We start from the raw sequence: 19,409 nt of genomic DNA, 5'->3' as shown, positions 1-19,409 counted from the left end.
CTTGAGAAGAGGTGAACTAAGCAATTAAGATACGAAAAGCCAAAACTTACCACGAAGCTATGACGAGCCATGAAGTCATAGAGGGGGATCCCCTTCATCCCCGTGTTGTCCAGGCGCTTGGCACCCATGCCCAAAAGTGTGGGCATACAGTCCAGGAAAGTGCCAACGTAGGTGCCTCCCGGCATGTCCTCCAAGGCTACCTCATTTTCAAGGACTTTATCTTTCTTGCCCCTATCATCCTCCCGAGGTTGTTTAGACCTTCTTTTTGAGCCACAATAGGATCATTCTAAGCCTCTCTCACGACCTCTTTCCCGCGAGCTCCGCTTGAACCGCGGTCGTGAGAGGCAGAAGCTCGCTGCCTTGGTTGTTGTTGTTGTTGTTGTGTTGGCTAAGGTTGGACTGGTGGTCATTTTTCCTGCTGTTGTTGGTGTGATCTTTGATGTTGTTGTTGTGGGTGTTGCTGTTGAGGACGTGATCGTGGTTGCGACTGCTCCGACCTCCTGCCCCGCGAGCTTGAGCTTGGAGTTGTGGATGAAGTAATACCCGATCTGGCCCTAGATCTCTTCGGTTCGACAAGGTCGAGATCAACCATATCTTCAGCTTGACTTTCTTCCCTTCTTTTGCTGCTCAATTCAACGACCTGGAAGGCAGACGAGAGGACCTTTGCACCTAGGACACCGATGCGATTCCCCTTGATAATCTGGGCATTAAGAGGAGGCGTGAGCTCGTGATCCCTGAGTAGCTCACCAGTGACTTCAAATTCTTCCAAACCCGACCCCACAGCAACAAGCTTGTCAAGAATCTCGATCTCTTCGGCCAATAAGCTCAATTTTTCGCCTCCAAGGTTTGCGTGTCCAGAAGAAAATGTTAAAAGCATTGGGAAAAATAAAGCGACCTACGCCAACGAGCATGCCTTTACTTGGAGTGAGCGCAAAGCTGGAGTTCTTGAGTGACAAAAGCGAGGGATAGGAGACAGAGAACCAACTGAACTTGTAATCACCCACGTTGGACTTCCCTTTTTCCCTGCCCTGAGGAAGGGCGGCTTTGTATTGCGAAAGACGAGCTGCCAAGTAGTATAGCTCGCCCTTGGCATTCTTAAAGGAAAAAAGAAATCTAATCAATTTTGGTGAAGGAGGGGGGAGTTTATTCTTAAGAAGTAAGACGATCAGGGAAGTAAGTTGGGTATACGAGTTTGGTGTTAATTGAAAAGGTGCGAGTTTGACATCGTTCAAAAGGTTGAGAAGGTATGGAGCTACAGGGAACCTAAAACCAGACTCAAGGTGCTGGGGTCTAATGGCTATATAGCCAGATCGCGGATAGGTTGCGTGAGAGCTCAGGGTGGGGATGTATACTCAGCAGTTCACCGGGAAACAAAACTCCCGAGTACAAGTCCCCACCTCGTGGGACTTGGCTTTGGAGGGAAATCTTTTAAAAACCTCACGCCTCGTCCTTCCTTTAGCGACCTGCTCTTGGACCTCCTAGTCGACTTTGAAAGAAGTCACATCGATGACCTCCTTAAACCGCGAGCTGGTCCCCTCAATTTTTCCCATCCATCACAAGGCAATCTTTGGAGTTCGAGGTATCGTTTTCTCCTATGATATGGTTGCAACGCTTTTGACCTAAATTCTCTCGGATAGAGACAAACATCTACAAAGAGAAAGAAAGAATAGTCAGGTCGCAGGTCGCGAACCAGACCTCAAAGAACTAGAAAAAAAATACCCTTTATTTTCATAGGCTATGCGTTTTGCAATAGGGTGCCGCCTAAGGCGGAGGGACTGCAACTACGAACCCGGCATTCCATGGAAAACTAACCCTAAGGTCATTGAGCCTGAAGGCTCGGCAAAACACCTAACCAACCAATTTGAGTCGATCCCCCAAAAAATGGAAGCGACACCGACAGAATCAGGAAGACCAGAAGGACCATCGACGGCTAACTAACGATGGACGGTCTACACAAAAGAAAAGATGAAAGTCACAAGGAGCTTACCAATCACTGAGCCTGTCGTTGGTATGAGAGCTTAAAGCAAGCCCCGGACAGAGATGCTCGGTGCCTAAACGATCGTGGATGAGAGAGCCTGGTAGCAATGGAAGTCTCGGGAGAAGAAGACAAAAGCAAGAAAATATTTCAAAATAACATGAAAGAGGGAAAAAGGTAACACCCTCTACTATTTATACCTTTGGCCCGTTCAATCCCAGCCATCAGTTCAAAACGGCTTATGGCATGTTCCACATCCGTCGGCCGCATGATAGCTTATGGGTCTCACAAGCATAATCATGCTAGTAATGGGGAACATGCGCACTAAATGCGTTGCAAACAAGACGTGTAGCATGAAACGACGAGATTTGAAGCGATTGGGCAGAAGTCTGAAAAGTGGGCTAACAGTTGGCATACATCAACTCCCAGTCCGAAGATCGCATTGCGAGTTGGGCGGCTTGTGTTATATGTATTTCCCGCACCACTCCTTATGGGCTAGACTCAATCTAGTGAGCTGGCCCAATCGCCTGAAACGCAGAAGGTCCAAGAGACCTCGTCAAAGAAAGCTCATACACTGCTGAAATCCGAGCTCATATTATGGATCCGTGCGAGCTCCTAACGCGCCCCAGGCAAGACCTCTGGCAAGCTCCTTGAGATCTATTCAACGAGCTTCCGATAAAGCTCCTAGTCTGTTGGCCCAACCGTTCAACTCGCTGGCCTAAATCCTTCAGCTCGCATAGGCAACAAAGCTACTGAACAGCTCGAAACGGGGATCCACTCACTTTATCCAAAAGCAAATCATACTCCTCGTAATGAGAACTCCACTCCCCGTTTTATGCAAAAGATAAGGATTGTTTATCCCCCATTATATCATTTTTTTATTTTTATATCTTATGCAAATTGTAAATGCCCCTCATTATAAATAAGGGTCAGAAATATCATCAAGGGGACAACAAGAAGAATAATCAGATACCGCCACTCTGGAAGAATAATTAGGGTACGATCGTGAAGTAGGCATCGTTCTGGCCGAACCACGTGAAAATTCTTTATGTTCTTTCCATCTTGTTCTTCTTCTTTGCATCTTGGACTCACTCACTGCGGCCCAAACGAATCATGGTCAGTTAAAATTAAACGTCGACAAGAGAGTAGTGGTTGTTGGGATTGAACAAAGAAAGGCTTTGTTCTCCTTTGCATTTTTTTCATATCTCTTATTTTCTTTTCATTTTTTGTCTCTTTTTTTTTATGAAAAATTGACATAAAACACCATTTAGTTTTAAGTTTTTTTGTTCCAAAATTATAGAAATAAAACGAAAAATTTTATTTTCATAAACAGCCCCGTGCCTTTTAATTACAGACTACATTTTTCTTTTTTTAGTAAGAATTACATACTCCATAACATATCACTGATTGGCCATATTAAGTAAACTCTTTCCTACCGCTCGTGTCTTTTTCCTACCCGCTACGGAACTGACAACACAACACGAAGGGCATTATTAACACGAAAGATTGAAATTTTGTGCCCAAAATCACTGAGGGTTTCAATTGAAGAATGACTTTATAGCGCTGCTTATATATGAACCTCCTTTCCCACACGTTAAGGACGGTTTGGTTGGAATAGGAAAGGGAGTGGGATGGAATTTGTGAGGGAATGCTCATTCTTACATAAACATTCATGGGAATGGGTATTCCCCGAGAGTGAGATTCTACTCAGAGTCCTACTTAAATATGTTTTGCTTAAATTCTCATTTAATCAAACTTGATTTTAAGTGAACCAAACAAAACTTACAAGTAAGGCAGAAAGAAGCATTTTAGTAGCCAAAAGTTGCAGATAAAATGGACAGGCAGGCAGCATCCAGCAGGGTAAGGGTACTCACTCTGGGTCTGGGGGAATCAACCAACAAGAGCCCCTAATCTGCGCCTTTCATGTCTACTAAAATTTGCTCTATTTAATTAAGGTGGTAGAGTTTGGTCGGATCCGGACCACATCTGATTAAAGAGAAATGAATGTGCGTGGTTGTTACAAGCCATTGTCATCTCCTTATCCATTCACTTCTTAGACAGTACTTGTGTCCAAAATTTGACACAATTTCATCAAATAAATTTCCATATTATTATTATTATTATTATAGTGTATGTGACCCCCCCCCCCCCCCCCCCAAAAAAAAAAAAAAAAAAAAAAAACAAATATTTAGTTACCAACTGAGCACTCTAATAAGTTGTGCTTATTAATAATCAATCTAAAATTTTGTCTCTTCTAATGTGTTTGTTAATCTTATCTAGTGACTCTTAAAAAAGAAGTCATGTGACTTTTTATCTGATATTTTTTAAATATGCTTATCTCTTTATTCTCTAGATAAACATATCATGAACTTTATAAATAAGAAAAAATAACAAATATATCTTCTAATACATTCTAAAAAATTTAACAAATAATTTAATAAAAAATTTGAAATATTTGTCAAATTTATCTTTACTATTTCATTACCCAATAAAAATGTACCACCTAGACTGGAGATAAATAGTATTACTCTTATTATTATAGTTTATGCGAGGCCCTCCACAACACCCCCCCCCCCCCCCCCCCCCCACCACCAACAAATAGCCCTTCAAGCCTGTAAAATATTCTTTTTAAGTAATGTTTGTTAGTTAAGATATAGGTGGAGAAAGATAAAATATGAAAACTAATCTAGAATTTTATTTTTTCAATGTGTTTATTAAACTTATCTAACGACTCTGAAAAAAAAAGTCAAAGTCACGTGACTTCTTATATTATATATATTTTTCAGATATGCTTATCTCTTTACCCTCTAGATAAGCATATCTTGGACCTTTCAGATAAGAAAAATAACATACATGTCCTCCAATGCATTCCAGATTTATCTTGACCACTTCATATTTTGATTCGAAAGTATTCTAATCTTATTTTGATACAAATTTATCTTACCTATTTTAACAAACACTACCTTAATAGATATTCTCATTATTGGATTGAATTTAAGATGAGGTTGTCCATTTTTGGATTTCTCTACAACTTCAATAGGGATTATTAAAGTACAAAGTATTACTTGATAATTGCAAGCAAGCAGTAAAACATAAACATGATTGAGGCCTAAAAATCAGAATATTTGTTATACTGCCCATCCAGGATTAATAATTATGTGGTTAATAAGGTGGGCAACTGACATCATTCCATTTTATACTTATCCCAAAATTATCAAGTTTAGAGAAATCACCATATGATATGATCACTTGAGTTTCAATGATTCTAATGATGGAGAAGAAATCTTATCAAGAGTGACCCCTTTGACAAGATTTCACCTTCCCTCCCTTTCATTTGCTCTTTAGGTCAGGTATTCAAGTTCTCAACAAGAATCAAACAAATTGGTTTAAATTACACTAATCCCACATGATTTAAAATATCTAAAAGTAGAAAATATATTTTACTCCTTAAGAATTGTACACTCCCTTATAAATGTTAATGGCAATCACAACCCTACCCTATGAGTACCCACCAAAATCCTCCCTTCATGTGTCATGGGGAGGTTTGGGCACCAAAAAGTATCCATGCGGACGGTATGGGTCATGAGGCGTTTAAAATTTTTGCTTCATACCAGTAAAGTGGCGGGACAAGGTCTCCTGCCCATCCTTTATTTTGATATAGTTATCGAAGAGATTAAATTATAGTTTATTTATAAAGTTTGCATTGTTGTGTTTTTCACAACACTACTTTGTATTATTGTTTTAATTTTCTTGTATTTTAATGTACAATATAAATTATTGTTATTTGAATTGAAATTTGTAATTTGAAACAATTTAAATCTTATAGATGTTAATTTTTTAGTTTTTTACTTATATTAGCATTGATACAGCACTACAAAATTATCGAAATATCCCCTCAAAGAAGCTAGTTTAAGTTGGCCACTGTGCCTTTTAAGAGAGCTAGTCTAAACTTACCATGTTTCTTTATCTTAAACTACTTGGGGGAAGACATGTGTCAATACAAGGATGAAGACCTGGATCAAAATCTCGAAGGATCTAGGGTCGTTGGGGAGCCTTATCCTCATCAAGTTTGGGGAATCCTCTTAAAACTTGTGGGACATGAGCCTAGGGATCTTGGAGCCCATTTCGAGTACCCTGCATCCAGTTACCTTATTGTTGTTATCAAAAAATACAATAATTAGAATTTCGTTTATGTAGGGAAACTGGGAGTTGTCTCCAAAAGGATTGTCACCGAAAGACCGATTGTCGAGAGGGTTGTTTCCAAGGGAGGGATCTTCCGAAAGAACTAGATTGTCAAGCGAACCAAATACGTTAGTGGGCTCTCAAAATGGAACCATAGTCGGCTTCTAGAAAGAAATTATGGTTTCTTTCGAGAAAGTGTTATGATGGACCCAAAAAGAGCTTAAACCCTCTGAGGGATAGGAGTTTGGCTTTTGGGGAGGACTGCAACATGAAATGAAAGGTTAGAAGGTTCGTAGGGATGTTTATCCTCAAAGACCCTCTGACACTCAAGTTAGTTTCTTAAAGAAAAGTCTTTCGAAAAAAAACAAATTAAGTGTTTTGGAAAGGAAATGAGGGCTAGATTTACTGATGGTTCCAAAAGTCCTTTCTTCAGCAATATAGCGTGGCTTTTATAGCAGCTTAGATCTTGAGGTCTCGGGGAAGAACACGTGTCGAAGATCATGGAAGGATATGTGCTCTTGGGATTTGGTCTCCCCGAAAGGATTCTTTTGGAGGTTCCGTTCGAAAGGATTTTCTCGAGGATCTTCCTAAGTGACCAAAGGATTCTCTCAATTTCCTACGAAACCTCCTTCCCAAGAGACTTTTTTCCAAGACAATGATCTCGGAGAAAGGTGGCACCCACTTTTCGTTTTTGCCTTTAGGTAAATACGAAGAGTAATTCTATAACTAGTTGCTCCCAAAAGAAACGTCTCCATGACCCGTGTCGATTCGTCTTCCTAAGGGCCTACTATAAATATGTTGTTACTACAGTAATTGTTTTCACGCTTATCACATTACCGATGAAACCCTTGCTCCCTCGCTAACTTTCTCTCCAAGAGAAATTCTCCACCACCTCGTCTTTACGAAAGAAAACGGGTCTCTCTTTGAAAGGATTTGCATCATTTTCCCGAGATAAGGTTTCTCTCTAAGACAACCTCTTTTTTCTTTCTAAAAGGAATTTTATTGTTTCCAAAACGTCAACTTCCTTCTGAAATAAAGACTCGCTGTCTTCCTGAAAAGATACATAGGTTTCTTCTTCCGAAACATATATTTTCATTTAAGTGCATCCTCTACTCTCCGAGTGGAACTGTCCCTTTTTAAGACTCATCTCCCCGAGACAGTTCTTTCTGTGAGGGATTTCTTCCCGAGAGAAATTTTCCTCCTTCTCTAGGTGCCTATCAACTCCTTTCATTTTTCTTTTCTCAAGGCTCATGGGGAGTAACAAAATATACCACCGTGAAACCGATCGTACTGGGGTTGTTTGGGTTTTCTTAAAAGGTGCTTGCTCCAAGATGACGGATGATGAAGTTTCCCTTATTCGTAGCAACTTTAGGATACCCATCGCTTATCGGACTAGGCTTTCTACACAAGTCAAAAACTGCATAGTCAACGGGGAAGAGGGGTGGATGGGTGTTTTTGAGGCCAGTTTTAATCATGGGTTTAATCTTCCCCTTCATGACTTTGGTTTTCGATTCCTCTAGCACAGTGGCTTAGTCCTGGGTCAGTTACACCCCAACGGTTGGGCCCAGTTGGTTGGTTTCTTTGTTCTCTATCAAGAGAAAGAGTTGGCTCCTTCGATCGACTTCTTTTATTGCTTTTTCCACCTCTACTTGGTGAAGAAACAATATCATCTATATACCTTGCATTGTACCTATCCTGAGGACTGTCTCCTTTATGATTCTCCACCCAAGGCGAACTTTTTTGATTCCAGGTGGTTTTTGGTCAAGCCACCGGATGGTGTATGGAATGCTCCTCGCGAGTAGTGCACTAACCTAGACAAGGTGGCTAAGTTGCGTCCAAGTAAACCAGTCAATGACCTTAGGGAACAGTATAAATAAGAGCGACGTACTCTTCTCCGCGGTGACCTGGTGCATCTTCTCGGCCTATTAACCATAGATAGGCTAGTGCGGGTCAGGTGGATCCTGAAGATTGGTGATCCCTCACACCGCAGAGGGCCAAGAGCGTCACTTTTATGGCCTCCAATCAACCCGACAACTATCACTACAGCAAGAGGAAGGGACATCCCTTAACAGGAGCAGCCTTCTCCAATAGGTGTGGACCCTTTAATTACTCATGTTTTCTTTCATGCAATTTCCTTCCTTTCTGACCCCTGTCTGTTTGAGTTTTCCTTTCCTTCTTTCTATTCACGTTTCTCTTTTAATTCAATTTTGACTTGGTTGTGTTTTTCTTTTCGTAGACATGCAACGTATGTTAAGGTCATCGCAACAAAGGGTTGCCCGGGAGGCCACTCCTACTGGAGCTTCGTCGCTTCTCGCAACTTAAGATGAGGCTCTATTCCCTGAGGCTCAAACTTTTGAGCAAGGGGATGGAGTAGGGGAGACAACGGCTCATTTGTGTCATCGTCGTCGAAAGAGGAGTCATCGCTAAGAAGCGAAGGTCGACCCTGCTACCTTTCAGCCCATCACGGATCTTACCCTCCCCGATCTGGTCGCGGGTCCTTCGTCTGATCCTCAGCTAGTAGAAGAGCCTAATCCAGCACCTCACCTATTGATCGAGGGGGATGTGTCAGCAATGATGAGTGGGTTTAATTTCAAGAGAGCGAGGTATACTGACAGGAGGCCTGATCCTTCCGCCTATGAAGTAGTAGGGTTAGAAGCTTGCACGAGTTTCTAGGGCACCCTGGAAGTGGAAATGACTTCACGCTTGGACCAAGCAGCCATCGATGCAATCCAAGTGAGAGGCTGGGGGCTGTATCGTCGAGTAGTTATTAACCCCCAACATGTCAATCGTCGCATCTTGCACGCAAAGAAGATGGTAGTTGCTAGAGGGTTGGCCCCCATCCTACCTTCGGCGCCTTCTTCTTATCTAGGCATGATTCAGTTGGAAGGTAACCTCTAGGTTTGAGGGGAGCATTTTGACATGCAGCCCAGCATCCTGGATACAAATTTTGTCAACATGCCTTTCATCAGTGCTCGCCTCCTCTACTCCACCATTCTTTCATGCGATGAGAATCAGTAATTTTGGAACTCCCCATAGGACATGGATGAGTTTGAATATTACCTCACGATTATAAGTTCTCTCTTTCCTCGCTCCGTTGAGAGTAGTACCCACTGATTGTTTTTGTTTCCTCTTTTCGCAGGGTGCCCAAGGCATTATGGTAACCAACGCGATGAATCGAGCTCGCCTGGCTCGTCAAGAAGCTAAGATTTATGAGTGGATTAAAAAATCCAACCGCTAGAAGGATGAGGAGCAGGTCCTAAACATGAGGATTCGACACTTGGAATCTAACCAGGTGGGTCTCCACTCTCAAATATCAGACCTCCAATCTCAGCTCTAGACTTTTTCCACAAGTCGCCAAGCCACAGAGATAAATTCTCAAAAGTGGAAGAAGGAACATGAGAGTCGAAATAAGGCTTACTCGAAAACGAAGGTGGTGTTCCGTTGCAAGCAACCAAAAATAAAACCTATATTCTTAATAATATATGTATATGTAGTGGTGCGAGTAAGGATCATTTCCACGGAAAGGATTTAGCCTAGTTTTATGCTACGTGATCAATGATGGGGGGTTGAGTATAGCAAAAACATTTTTAAGAAAAACGACCAAGGAACAATTCAAATTGAAATATCAAAATCAATCAAAAGAACAAGGTTCCACCATCGGAATCTTACAATTGATCATCAATACAAATATATATCAATTCACACTTTGAATATTCATCGTTACATCTATTTTCCTATCTCTTCTTAGTCATAGTTAATTAGAAAACAAGCGATTGAATCAACCCTAACTACTAAATAACCCAAGACAAGTGTTAAAAGTTTAATCTAGTAACAACCTTAAGAGTTAGAGATTGATGAAACTAAACAACACAAGCACAAGTAATTGCATTTAATTTAGTCGAGCATCGTTCCTAAGATCTAATAATTTTTTACGCAACAAATCATTAAATCTTAATTGCTTCATAAATTAAAGGGATCAAATAATTACGAATTTGATATCTAACTTAGCAATAGATTGTAATGAATAATAAATTAGTAGGCCTCTTACTGAGATAATCATGAAATTAGGTGCATAAGAATATCCAATACTCAAAATATAAATTAAATAATAAAAATAAATTAGATCTTACTATTTTATTGATTTTAAGGCTTCCATTTCCTTAAACTAAGTATAAGAAATTAGCCACGTAGCCCACGATGAAAACTCAAAAAAATTGGAGAAGAAGAGGGGGAGAGAAGTCCCAATCGGGCGCTGCCCTGTTCTTCTTAATTCTGTGCGCCTCCTCTACCTGTTCTATTCCTTCTCCATTTTCTAATATATATTATTAGTATTATATAAGACCTCGCGTGTGGCTTCCGTAGCTCTCCCATATCACCTTCAATTGGATTTCCAATTTAAATGCATGTGGGCCCCCAATTCCATCTTCAATTTATTATAACACCATGGGCCTTCAATTCCTTCCATGGGCCCCACTCCAATTCCAATTGCAATGGCTTCAATTTCCCACGCATGGCTGGTTTCCGAGTGGGCCACAATTCAACCCATGCGCACGGCCCTAGCTTTTCCATGAGCTGGGCCACAATTCGTCTCATTCTAATTTAAATATAATATTATATATGAGACCCTTCGATTCCAAAGCCAATTAAAATTTCTTCATGGGTTCAGTTCCAATTTTCTTTTGTCTGTTCAGATCTGAAAACTTTAGAAAATAAATCGTTTCAAATTCACTTGCAGGCTAAGGGACATTTCATAACATCAATAATGTTTGAACAACAATTTAAAGCCTGATGTCGACCTTGATGAAACCAATATCTCTAACAGCTCAAAACATAAAAGTTGTAGAACTTTTTCTTGTCATTTTATATCATCTCAATTGGATTTCGGATGAGAGAGTTATGCTCGAATTACGAAACAATATCGAAATTGTCCAAAATTGCCTAATTATCTTGATTTTTCATTTAATGTCTCATTTTGCTTTCTAAATCAAAATATAAGAATAATGAGTACATTTAAGCACCAAATAAATATAAAATACAAGAAATTAGGGGAGTAAAATATGATATTTTACATTCTCATTAGGAGGCCTTCTTGTTGGAGGCTCAATGAAAGGTTTTGCGCATGAAAGAGGACCTAACAAATACTGAGGGGTGAGAGATTGAAGCTCTCCAAGCTATGGCGTGTGCTCAGTTAGAGATTGAATGGATTCGGGAAGGCAGATATTATTCTCTTCCCTTTGTCTTCTAGTCAAAAGCAAGAGTGGGAAAGCCATTGTTGTGGGGTGCCCTAGAAAAATCAAGGCAAAAATGCAAAACTGCAAAAATCCAAGGATCGTAGAAATTCGAAGACTCGAATGACCACAAAGAGTCTTTCGGGAAAAAGTCTCCCGAAGACTCCAAAGCATCTTCGAGCAAGCTATATCCTTAAGCCCATCAAGCCCTCTAAGCCTGAAGCTCATCCTATGAGTCTTCTGAGACAAAGTCACTTGATGACTCCGAAAAGTCTTCAAGAAAGCCAAGCCCTTGCTCTTAAGTCATTAAGTCCAACACTCAACCCAAAGAGTCTTTCAGGCACAAGTTCCCTAATGACTCCGAAGAGTTTTGGAAAAATCTCATCCAAAGGATTCTCTTTTGGGGCATCTCATCCCCTAATATACCTTTAGGCCCTCCGGCCTCATCCGCATCCTTTTCCCATGAAGAGTCGAGTCACTCATGCATGCCACATGTCAAATGGCCCCCACCACCAGTGCCTACAGATGCCCTTGGGTATTCACCAAAAAAGATAGAGTAGACCAAGATCTAGTACCTGAAGACTCAAACCCAAGTCCAAAACTTCAGACCTTAACCCATCTAAAGACACTCATCTAAAACCTCACACAGTATACATGCATCTCATTATGTTTCTTGGTACTATCTTACTTAGGCATCAGAAGACCCGTATGAAAGAGTTCCCTGTGTGCCTTTTGACTGTGGTTGTATTGTAGACCCATTTGAAAACTAGCCAGCTGAAGACTCGAGTCATTAGGGAACAAGTCCCTTGAAGACTCAACAGGTATCCGAAGACTCAGGGTACGCTTTTTGCTCTCCTGAACAGCAAATCGAGCTTCACCTAGAGAATCCAACTTTCCTGAATAACGGATCGAGCCACATTCCAGCCAATTGCCTGTTAGCACCCATTGCTGGCACATACCTTACTCCCTACTTCCTCGTCCGGCTCTGCCAAGCTGTTTCCTAAGACGTATAAATTTAATTGTTATATTCCAGCAACAACACATACATAACACTACAAAAAATAAACATTTTAGTGATAGAAAATTTCGTCACTAAAACATCAAAATCCGTGGCTAAAATTTTTAGCGACGGATTTAGTGACGGGTACCTTTCTGTCGCTAAAAATGGTGTCACTAAAATTTAGCAACAAGAGTTTTTGAGCAACGGAATTAGCGACAGGCACAACCCCGTAGCTCAATTTAGCGACATAATTTGTGTCATTAATTAGCAACAGAAAATAATTCCGTCATTAATTTCAGCGCATGCCCCAAAATTTAATGCGTGCCAACCCCCTCATGCCCCTCATGCATGCACCGCGTGGACGCACCTCTGCTCGCCACATGGCAGCGTTGGGATATTAATCCCAACAATAATTCCAAGTGCTACACCTTAGAATCGAATCGCCAATATCCTATGACCAAGAACATTTATACTCGCGCGCGAACCAGTTGATCTGGAAGCCTCATTTGTTATTAAAGTGTATAAATTATATTTATAGCATTTTCTTCCAAACTTTCTAGAATTATATTTATACTTCAAAATTTTTCAAACTTATTTAATGAATATTAATTTTAATATTAATGTTAGTAGAGAGAAATGAAAATTAATTTAAATTTTAATATTCATTAATTTTATTTCATTACTAATTCAAAGATAAGTTTATAAATTATTATGTTAGTAGCGAAAAATTATGTTCTTATTTTGATTTTAATTTGTAATGTCATATTTTATTAACATTGCAAATTAATGAATATTAATTTTAATTTTACATTAAAATTTTAATTTATATTTTTTTTTATTTTTAACAACGGACATAACCCCGTCACTAAATTTTGAATTTTGAATTTAATTTTCTTTCATTTTTAGCGACCTGTATACCCCTGTCACTAAATTTTACATTTTTAATTTATTTTTTTCATTTTTTAGCGAAAAAACATAACTCCGTCGCTAAATTTTAAATTTTTACTTTAATTTTTTTTTCTTTTTTAGTGACAAGTATACTCTTATCGCTAAATTTTGAATTTAAATTTTTTTTTTCTTTTTTAGCGACGGGTATATCTCCGTCGTTAAATTTTTTATTTATTTTTTTTCTTTTTTAGTAACGGGTGTACTACCATCACTAAATATTAAATTTTTAATTATTTTTTCTTTTTTAGTTTCGAGTATACCCTCGTTGCTAAATTTTGAATTTTAAATTATTTTTTTTATTTTTTAGCTATGGTTGTACCCTTGTCGCTAAATTTTTAATTTTTAATTTATTTTTTCTTTTTTAACGAAAGGTTTAACCCCGTCACTAAACTTTATCGAGCAAGCCAACCCAACCTCCCAAAGTCTAATGGGCCTAAGGCTGAGGACACTTCAGTAAGGTTGCAGATCGTTGAAACTCGAGCTCTGACGGTGAGAGTAAGCGAGCTTTCAGCAAGGCCTTTAGCTCGCAGGCCAATTCAATCAACTTGCAAGACAAAAAAGTTGGGTTATAACTGGAGATAGGGCCCATCTGCCTTATCTGGAGCAAAGCACATCCCAGATAATGTGAAATCTATTCCCGATTTTGTGGAGCTGATAAGGACAAATTATCTCAGTGATATTATTCTTCTATATTTAGAAGTCATTAAAATTGTAAACACACCACTCTATAAATAGAAGTCAAAACACCATAATATGGATATGATCAATTACACACTGTTATTCTGCCAAAATTATCAGAGAACAATCGTGGAGTAGGCATCTTCTAGTCGAACCACGTAAAAACATTCTTACGTATTGTTTGTTATTCATGCTATTTATTTCTTCTCTTTGCATTTGTGTTTACCCCCGTCGCTAAATTTTGAATTTTAAATTTTTATTTTATTTTTTAACGACGGGTATACCCTTATCGCTAAATTTTGAATTTTGAATTTATTTATTTTTTCTTTTTAGCAACAGGTGTACCCCTATCGCTAAATATTAAATTTTTATTTTTTTCTTTTTTAGCGACGGGTGTACCCCTATCGCTAAATTTTTAATTTTTAATTTTTTTTTCCTTTTTAGCGAAGAGTATAACCCTCGTCGCTAAATTTTTAATTTATTTTTTTTAGCAACGGGTGTACCCCCGTAGCTAAAGTTTTTCATTTTTAATTTTTTTTTTCTTTTTTAGTAATATATTTTTCTGTAGCTAAAATTTTGAATTTATTAAAAATATGAAAAATTATTTAGTGATGGGCGCTAATTCCGTCACTAAATTAAAAAAATTAGCAACGAAATTATTTTGTTACTAAATTCTGTCGCAGAAAATTATTTTTCTTGTAGTGTAATGTATTCACAATTTACCCAAAAAAGTGTTAGGAACAAGAATATATATGTATATATATATATAAAGAAAATGGATGGTCTTTAATTGTCGATCAAAGAGCTAAAAGTTCCAGTTGTGAATTGAAGTTGCTTCTGATGCAAGATGGACGGACGATGTCGATAGATGAAACAAAAAAAATGGTGAACAAGAACGAGAAGATGGGAGGACAATAAAGTGGATAGAATGGCAAATGAGAATAAGAAGATGGAAGCACAACGGTAGTGGAGGAAATGACAATCACCAACGAGATTGAGAAGACAAAAGGACAATAATGACGGCAACAAACCTTTTATTTTTTTGTAAAATGAAGAAGAAAAAAGAGATTTAGGATAAAAGTTTTCACTTAGAGATAAAAGAAATTCTGTCTCAACGCGATAACGTGGTTGTGAGGACCGAAAATGAGTTTCCAATATTTTTTTAATATTTCAAAATGGCCCCAAAATGTTTCCAAAACTATGAAATATGGAAAAACGATGAAAAGATGATTAGGGTTTGTAGAGGTTCTATTTTATTGAAATGGTAAAGTCATTGGGGTACCCTGTGCACATTGTATAAACTATAGGGTACCTCGCACTGAACTTAACAAGTAATGATGGAATGATAGATGTGGGAGCAATTAGCATTAAGAAGAGGGGCAATCTAGTGATCATGGCCAACTTTCAAAATGCTACAAAATTGTTTCTAAATTAAAAGAGAAACTTTGTCATGGGAACTTAACAAGTAACTGATAGAGAGGCAGTTTTTGCATTTTACCATTATTATTATTATTGTTATTGTTAACCTGCCCTAGTGTGAGATTCAATTGCGTGTCTGAATTGGTTTTCACATGTTCCCTATTATATATGAAATTTCAATTTCCTCTTCATTCTCTTATATCTTTGTGGCTTGATTCGAGCAGCACAAGTTGTGTCTGGGTTGATTATCAGCTTAGCCTTCCAACCAACCAACCATCTGCAGTGCATAGAAAAAGAGTGTGATCTTCTTCCAATCCGATTTTACATATATAACGAACAGCCACCTTAATTAGCACTGTTGCAATTAATTGGTTAGCGGGTCATCCGTGCGTATATATATGATAAAGAAAAGAAAAAAAAGAAATAGCAATATTGTCTGATTTTAAGTTAATTAGCTATAGTCCTCCTCTGGGTTGCAGTCATCTCTAAGACCATTTTCTTGAGATAGTCGCTGCGGCTACGGTGGTAATCAATCCACACGCATAGCTGGCGAATGGCCTCCCTCTTCTCCTCCCCGAGCCCCAGGATCCCCTCTTCCTTCTCTTTGACCATCTTCTCCAGTTCTCTTACTTGATTCTTGGATTTCCACACCATCTCCCTGAGCCCCAGTATCTCTGCCTCCTTGCCATCCACCTGCCCCAGCACACAATCCATGTCTTCCTGCACGTGCTTTACGGTGTTGTTTTTCCTTTTCACCCAGTCCTTCGCAAACAGCACCTCGCACGAAGCCTTGGAAATCCGATTCAGGAAGTTCCCACTGCACTCCTCGAATTTCAGGGCCACTGCATCCAAGCCCGTCAGGATGTCATTCGCTGCTAGTGAAGCCTCCTTCATCCTCTTGGCTGCAACGCCCGTGGCTGCAGCTCTTTCCCTCAACTCCTTTTGCTCTTGCTCGTATTTCTCCCTTGTCTTTCTGTACACATCTTTGTTCTCCAGATGTAGTTGTTCTGCCACCTTGATCCTCCGGCTCAAGATTCGCAGGCTGTCTTCTAATTTCTTGCAGAACTCTTCTGCAGTTTCTTCAATCTTCTTTTCTGCATTCTGGAGGTTCGACTTGGACTCCATGTACGCAACTCTTACTTGTTTATGCTCCTCTCTTAACTTGCTGATAACATCCTCCTGCCCTTCTACACTCCTCTGCAGTTGTGCAATCTTGCCCCTCAACTCCATGTTCTGTTTCTCCACTCGACTAAGGCTCTCCAATGACTCCCGTTTCTCTCTCTCAATCTGCAGCTCCAACTGGCTTTTCTTAGACTGCAATGAGCGTAGCTGCTTTTGTAGATTTTTTACGTCGTCTTCTGCTGCTCCCAAGAAGGAGGAGGAGGAGCCATTTTCGAGCTCATCTACTCTCTCCATCTTCGATTCCTCCAGCTCAGAGATTCTAACATGTAACCCTTCTTTGTCTAGTCTCAATCTATTGGCCTCTTCGTCTTTTCTTCTCATCTGCTCTTCCAGTTCACTCTTCTGGCTGCGCAGCGAACCCATTTCTACTTCCAGCTCACTTACCAGCCTCTCCAAACCCTCCTTCTCTTCGTCTACGGTACTTGGTAAATCCAATCTCTTACCCTCTAACTTGTCTTTGAAATTCTCCATCTCAGTGATGAGATTTGCTATTTCTTGAATGGCTTTCTCAAGAGAGGACGCTTCTGATGAATCCTTTTTCTGACTGCTTAATGACTCTAGTTCATGCCGCAAAACGTTGAGCTGATCCACAACGCCCTTAGCATGAACAGCTGCTTCATCATTCTCCAACATTAACTGTTGTTCCCGTTCGTCCTCTTTCTCCTTTAACGCCCTCTCAAGTTCTATGATGTGGGCTTCAAGTCCTAAGTTTTCTTCTCCAAGAAGGTTCTTTGCTTGACTTGAGGAAGAAAACGTCTTGTGTGGTGCGGTCTCTCTTTCAACAAATTTCTCTCTTAATTGGGTACACTCAATCAGGAGCTCCTGGTTTCTGGTCTCAGTTTGCTCGGTTTCAATCCTTAAATTCTCAACAAGTGTTTCTAACTCCTGTATCTTGCTTAGGGATGCCGCCATATGTTCTGAATATAAAGTTTCATTTTCTTTGCTCATGCCGGCCAAGTTATTCCCGTGTTCAATAAATTCTGAACCGGAAGCTTCAAGTTTGAGCTTAATATCGTCTATCAGCGTTTGAGGAAGATCTGCAGTTCTGGGACTGTCTGTAGCACTTATTTCACCCGTAGAATGATACGATTCCGAGTCCGAGTGTGAGTCTGAGCTTGAAGAAGAAGATGACTCTTCTTCTGCTTTTGCTTCTTCTTGTTCTTCTGCATGGACTTTTTCTCTTATCTCTCCTCTGAGATTATCATAAAGAGCATGGAGTGCTTGGTACTGTTTGTGGAGATCCTCAATGAGCTCAACCACTTCCTCCGAGTCCTTTTTGCCTCCTGCTGCTGCTGCTGCTGCTTGGTTCTTGTTCTTTATAAGATTTACAATCTTCGCCACTTTCTCATCAATTTCTGCAATTAAGAACACCAGTAAACCGTCCATTTTAGAGGGGTATATATCTTTAAGGATCATCTCATCATGATGCAGCAGAGAAATCATTTAAACTTATTGTTTTAGTTAGCTTAATGCACATTCATCATGGATCATGGAATTTGGAAAATTCAAGTGGCTGATCAGTGCCATTCATCATGAATTTTCCAGCCTAATTAAACTTCATCGAGTCCTATCTATATACATACATATAATTAAAATGCAGCTGTCTACCAAATGCAATCCAATAAGCGTGTGTATATATATATATATATACCTGTTTTATTCTTTTGAAGCTGTTCATCTTGGTTGGGATGGATGTGAATCGCCAAACACTCAGTCCATCTGCTGGTGGCGGTGGTGATGGTTTTAGTCTTGGTCATGTTTTTAGGCTGCAGCGCGTTCGTAGCTCCTCAAAGAGCATGCAGGAGGGAACTATATATCACCGATCTGAATCACAATCAAACCAACCACATCATATATATATATATATATATATATTCATGCACCGACGCCATAATTTAATTTTATTGCTAATAAATAATAATATATGATATATGTTGGATGCATCCATCGATTCATTCATTTCTGACCTTTTAATAGGGATCTAACTAATAATCCTATCGAGATGCAACGAGACCTAAAAGTGCAAAAACAGAAGAAACATTTAATCTATCCACAAGTTGTGAAATTGAACCAAATGCTCTTCTGTCTATTTAATAATACTACCCAACATATATTTAATTTCCAGACAAAAACGAAATATCAAGGGATTAATTTAAATCTCATCTCATCTCATGATAACAAGAAAACGACCCAGAATTTTTTTCCCATGCGAGGCCTACTTGGAACTAGTTTTTGCACGTCCCATGCCATTACTCTTACCAAATTCAACAATATTCCAAGTGTTTTTTCTTTCCTTTTTTCTCAGCAAACAAACACACCCGTTAATTACCAGGAAATCAGAATTACCTGTGAATTGGGAGCTGTGAAGCTCCATATCTGCCTCCGATCCGAACAACAAGACAAACCAACAGAAGGAGCGAGGGAGAGAGATAATAGAAAAAGGAAAATACACACAAAAATAAATAAATAAAACATAAGAGTCGGAAGCAGAAGACAGGTGCAATGCAAATATTATTTAAGGCAATTAATTTGAATACCTAAATTAAAAATTATTTTGTAAAAATTTACCATTGTATTTTATGTGTCTTGAGAAAAATACCAAAAAAAATAATTAACAAATTAGAAATAAAAAAGGCAAATCAACTTGAAAAGTTGGGCCTACCCGAAAAAGTTAGCCATAGCACAGAAGATGACTGCGACAGTGTACAGCCGTGGGCGATGGCTGTGGCAAAGATGGTCGAGGTTGAAGGCTGAATAACTTTAAAATCTAAAAATCTCTCTGAGATGATGAATATCA

At 39.2% G+C, this 19,409-nt stretch overlaps 1 protein-coding gene across 1 annotated transcript; it reads right to left on the bottom strand.

Moving 5' to 3' along the window:
* Positions 1–15,877: 15,877 nt before the first annotated feature.
* LOC127787592 (COP1-interactive protein 1-like) lies at positions 15,878–17,998 on the bottom strand. The gene has a single exon (XM_052315656.1). It carries the CDS (start codon positions 17,996–17,998, stop codon positions 15,878–15,880), a length of 2,121 nt encoding a protein of 706 aa, XP_052171616.1.
* Between the last annotated feature and the right edge of the window lie 1,411 nt (positions 17,999–19,409).

This window comes from Diospyros lotus, chromosome 12 (genome assembly GCF_014633365.1).
Source record: "Diospyros lotus cultivar Yz01 chromosome 12, ASM1463336v1, whole genome shotgun sequence".
In the NCBI taxonomy this organism is placed as follows: Eukaryota; Viridiplantae; Streptophyta; class Magnoliopsida; order Ericales; family Ebenaceae; genus Diospyros; species Diospyros lotus.
Note: the sequence above shows the minus strand (reverse complement) of the source record. Positions and strands in the feature narration are given on the sequence as shown.

Bases quoted from the DNA above. Each gene is read 5' to 3' on its own strand.
- LOC127787592 (XM_052315656.1), bottom strand. From the start codon at position 17,998: ATGGACGGTTTACTGGTGTTCTTAATTGCAGAAATTGATGAGAAAGTG.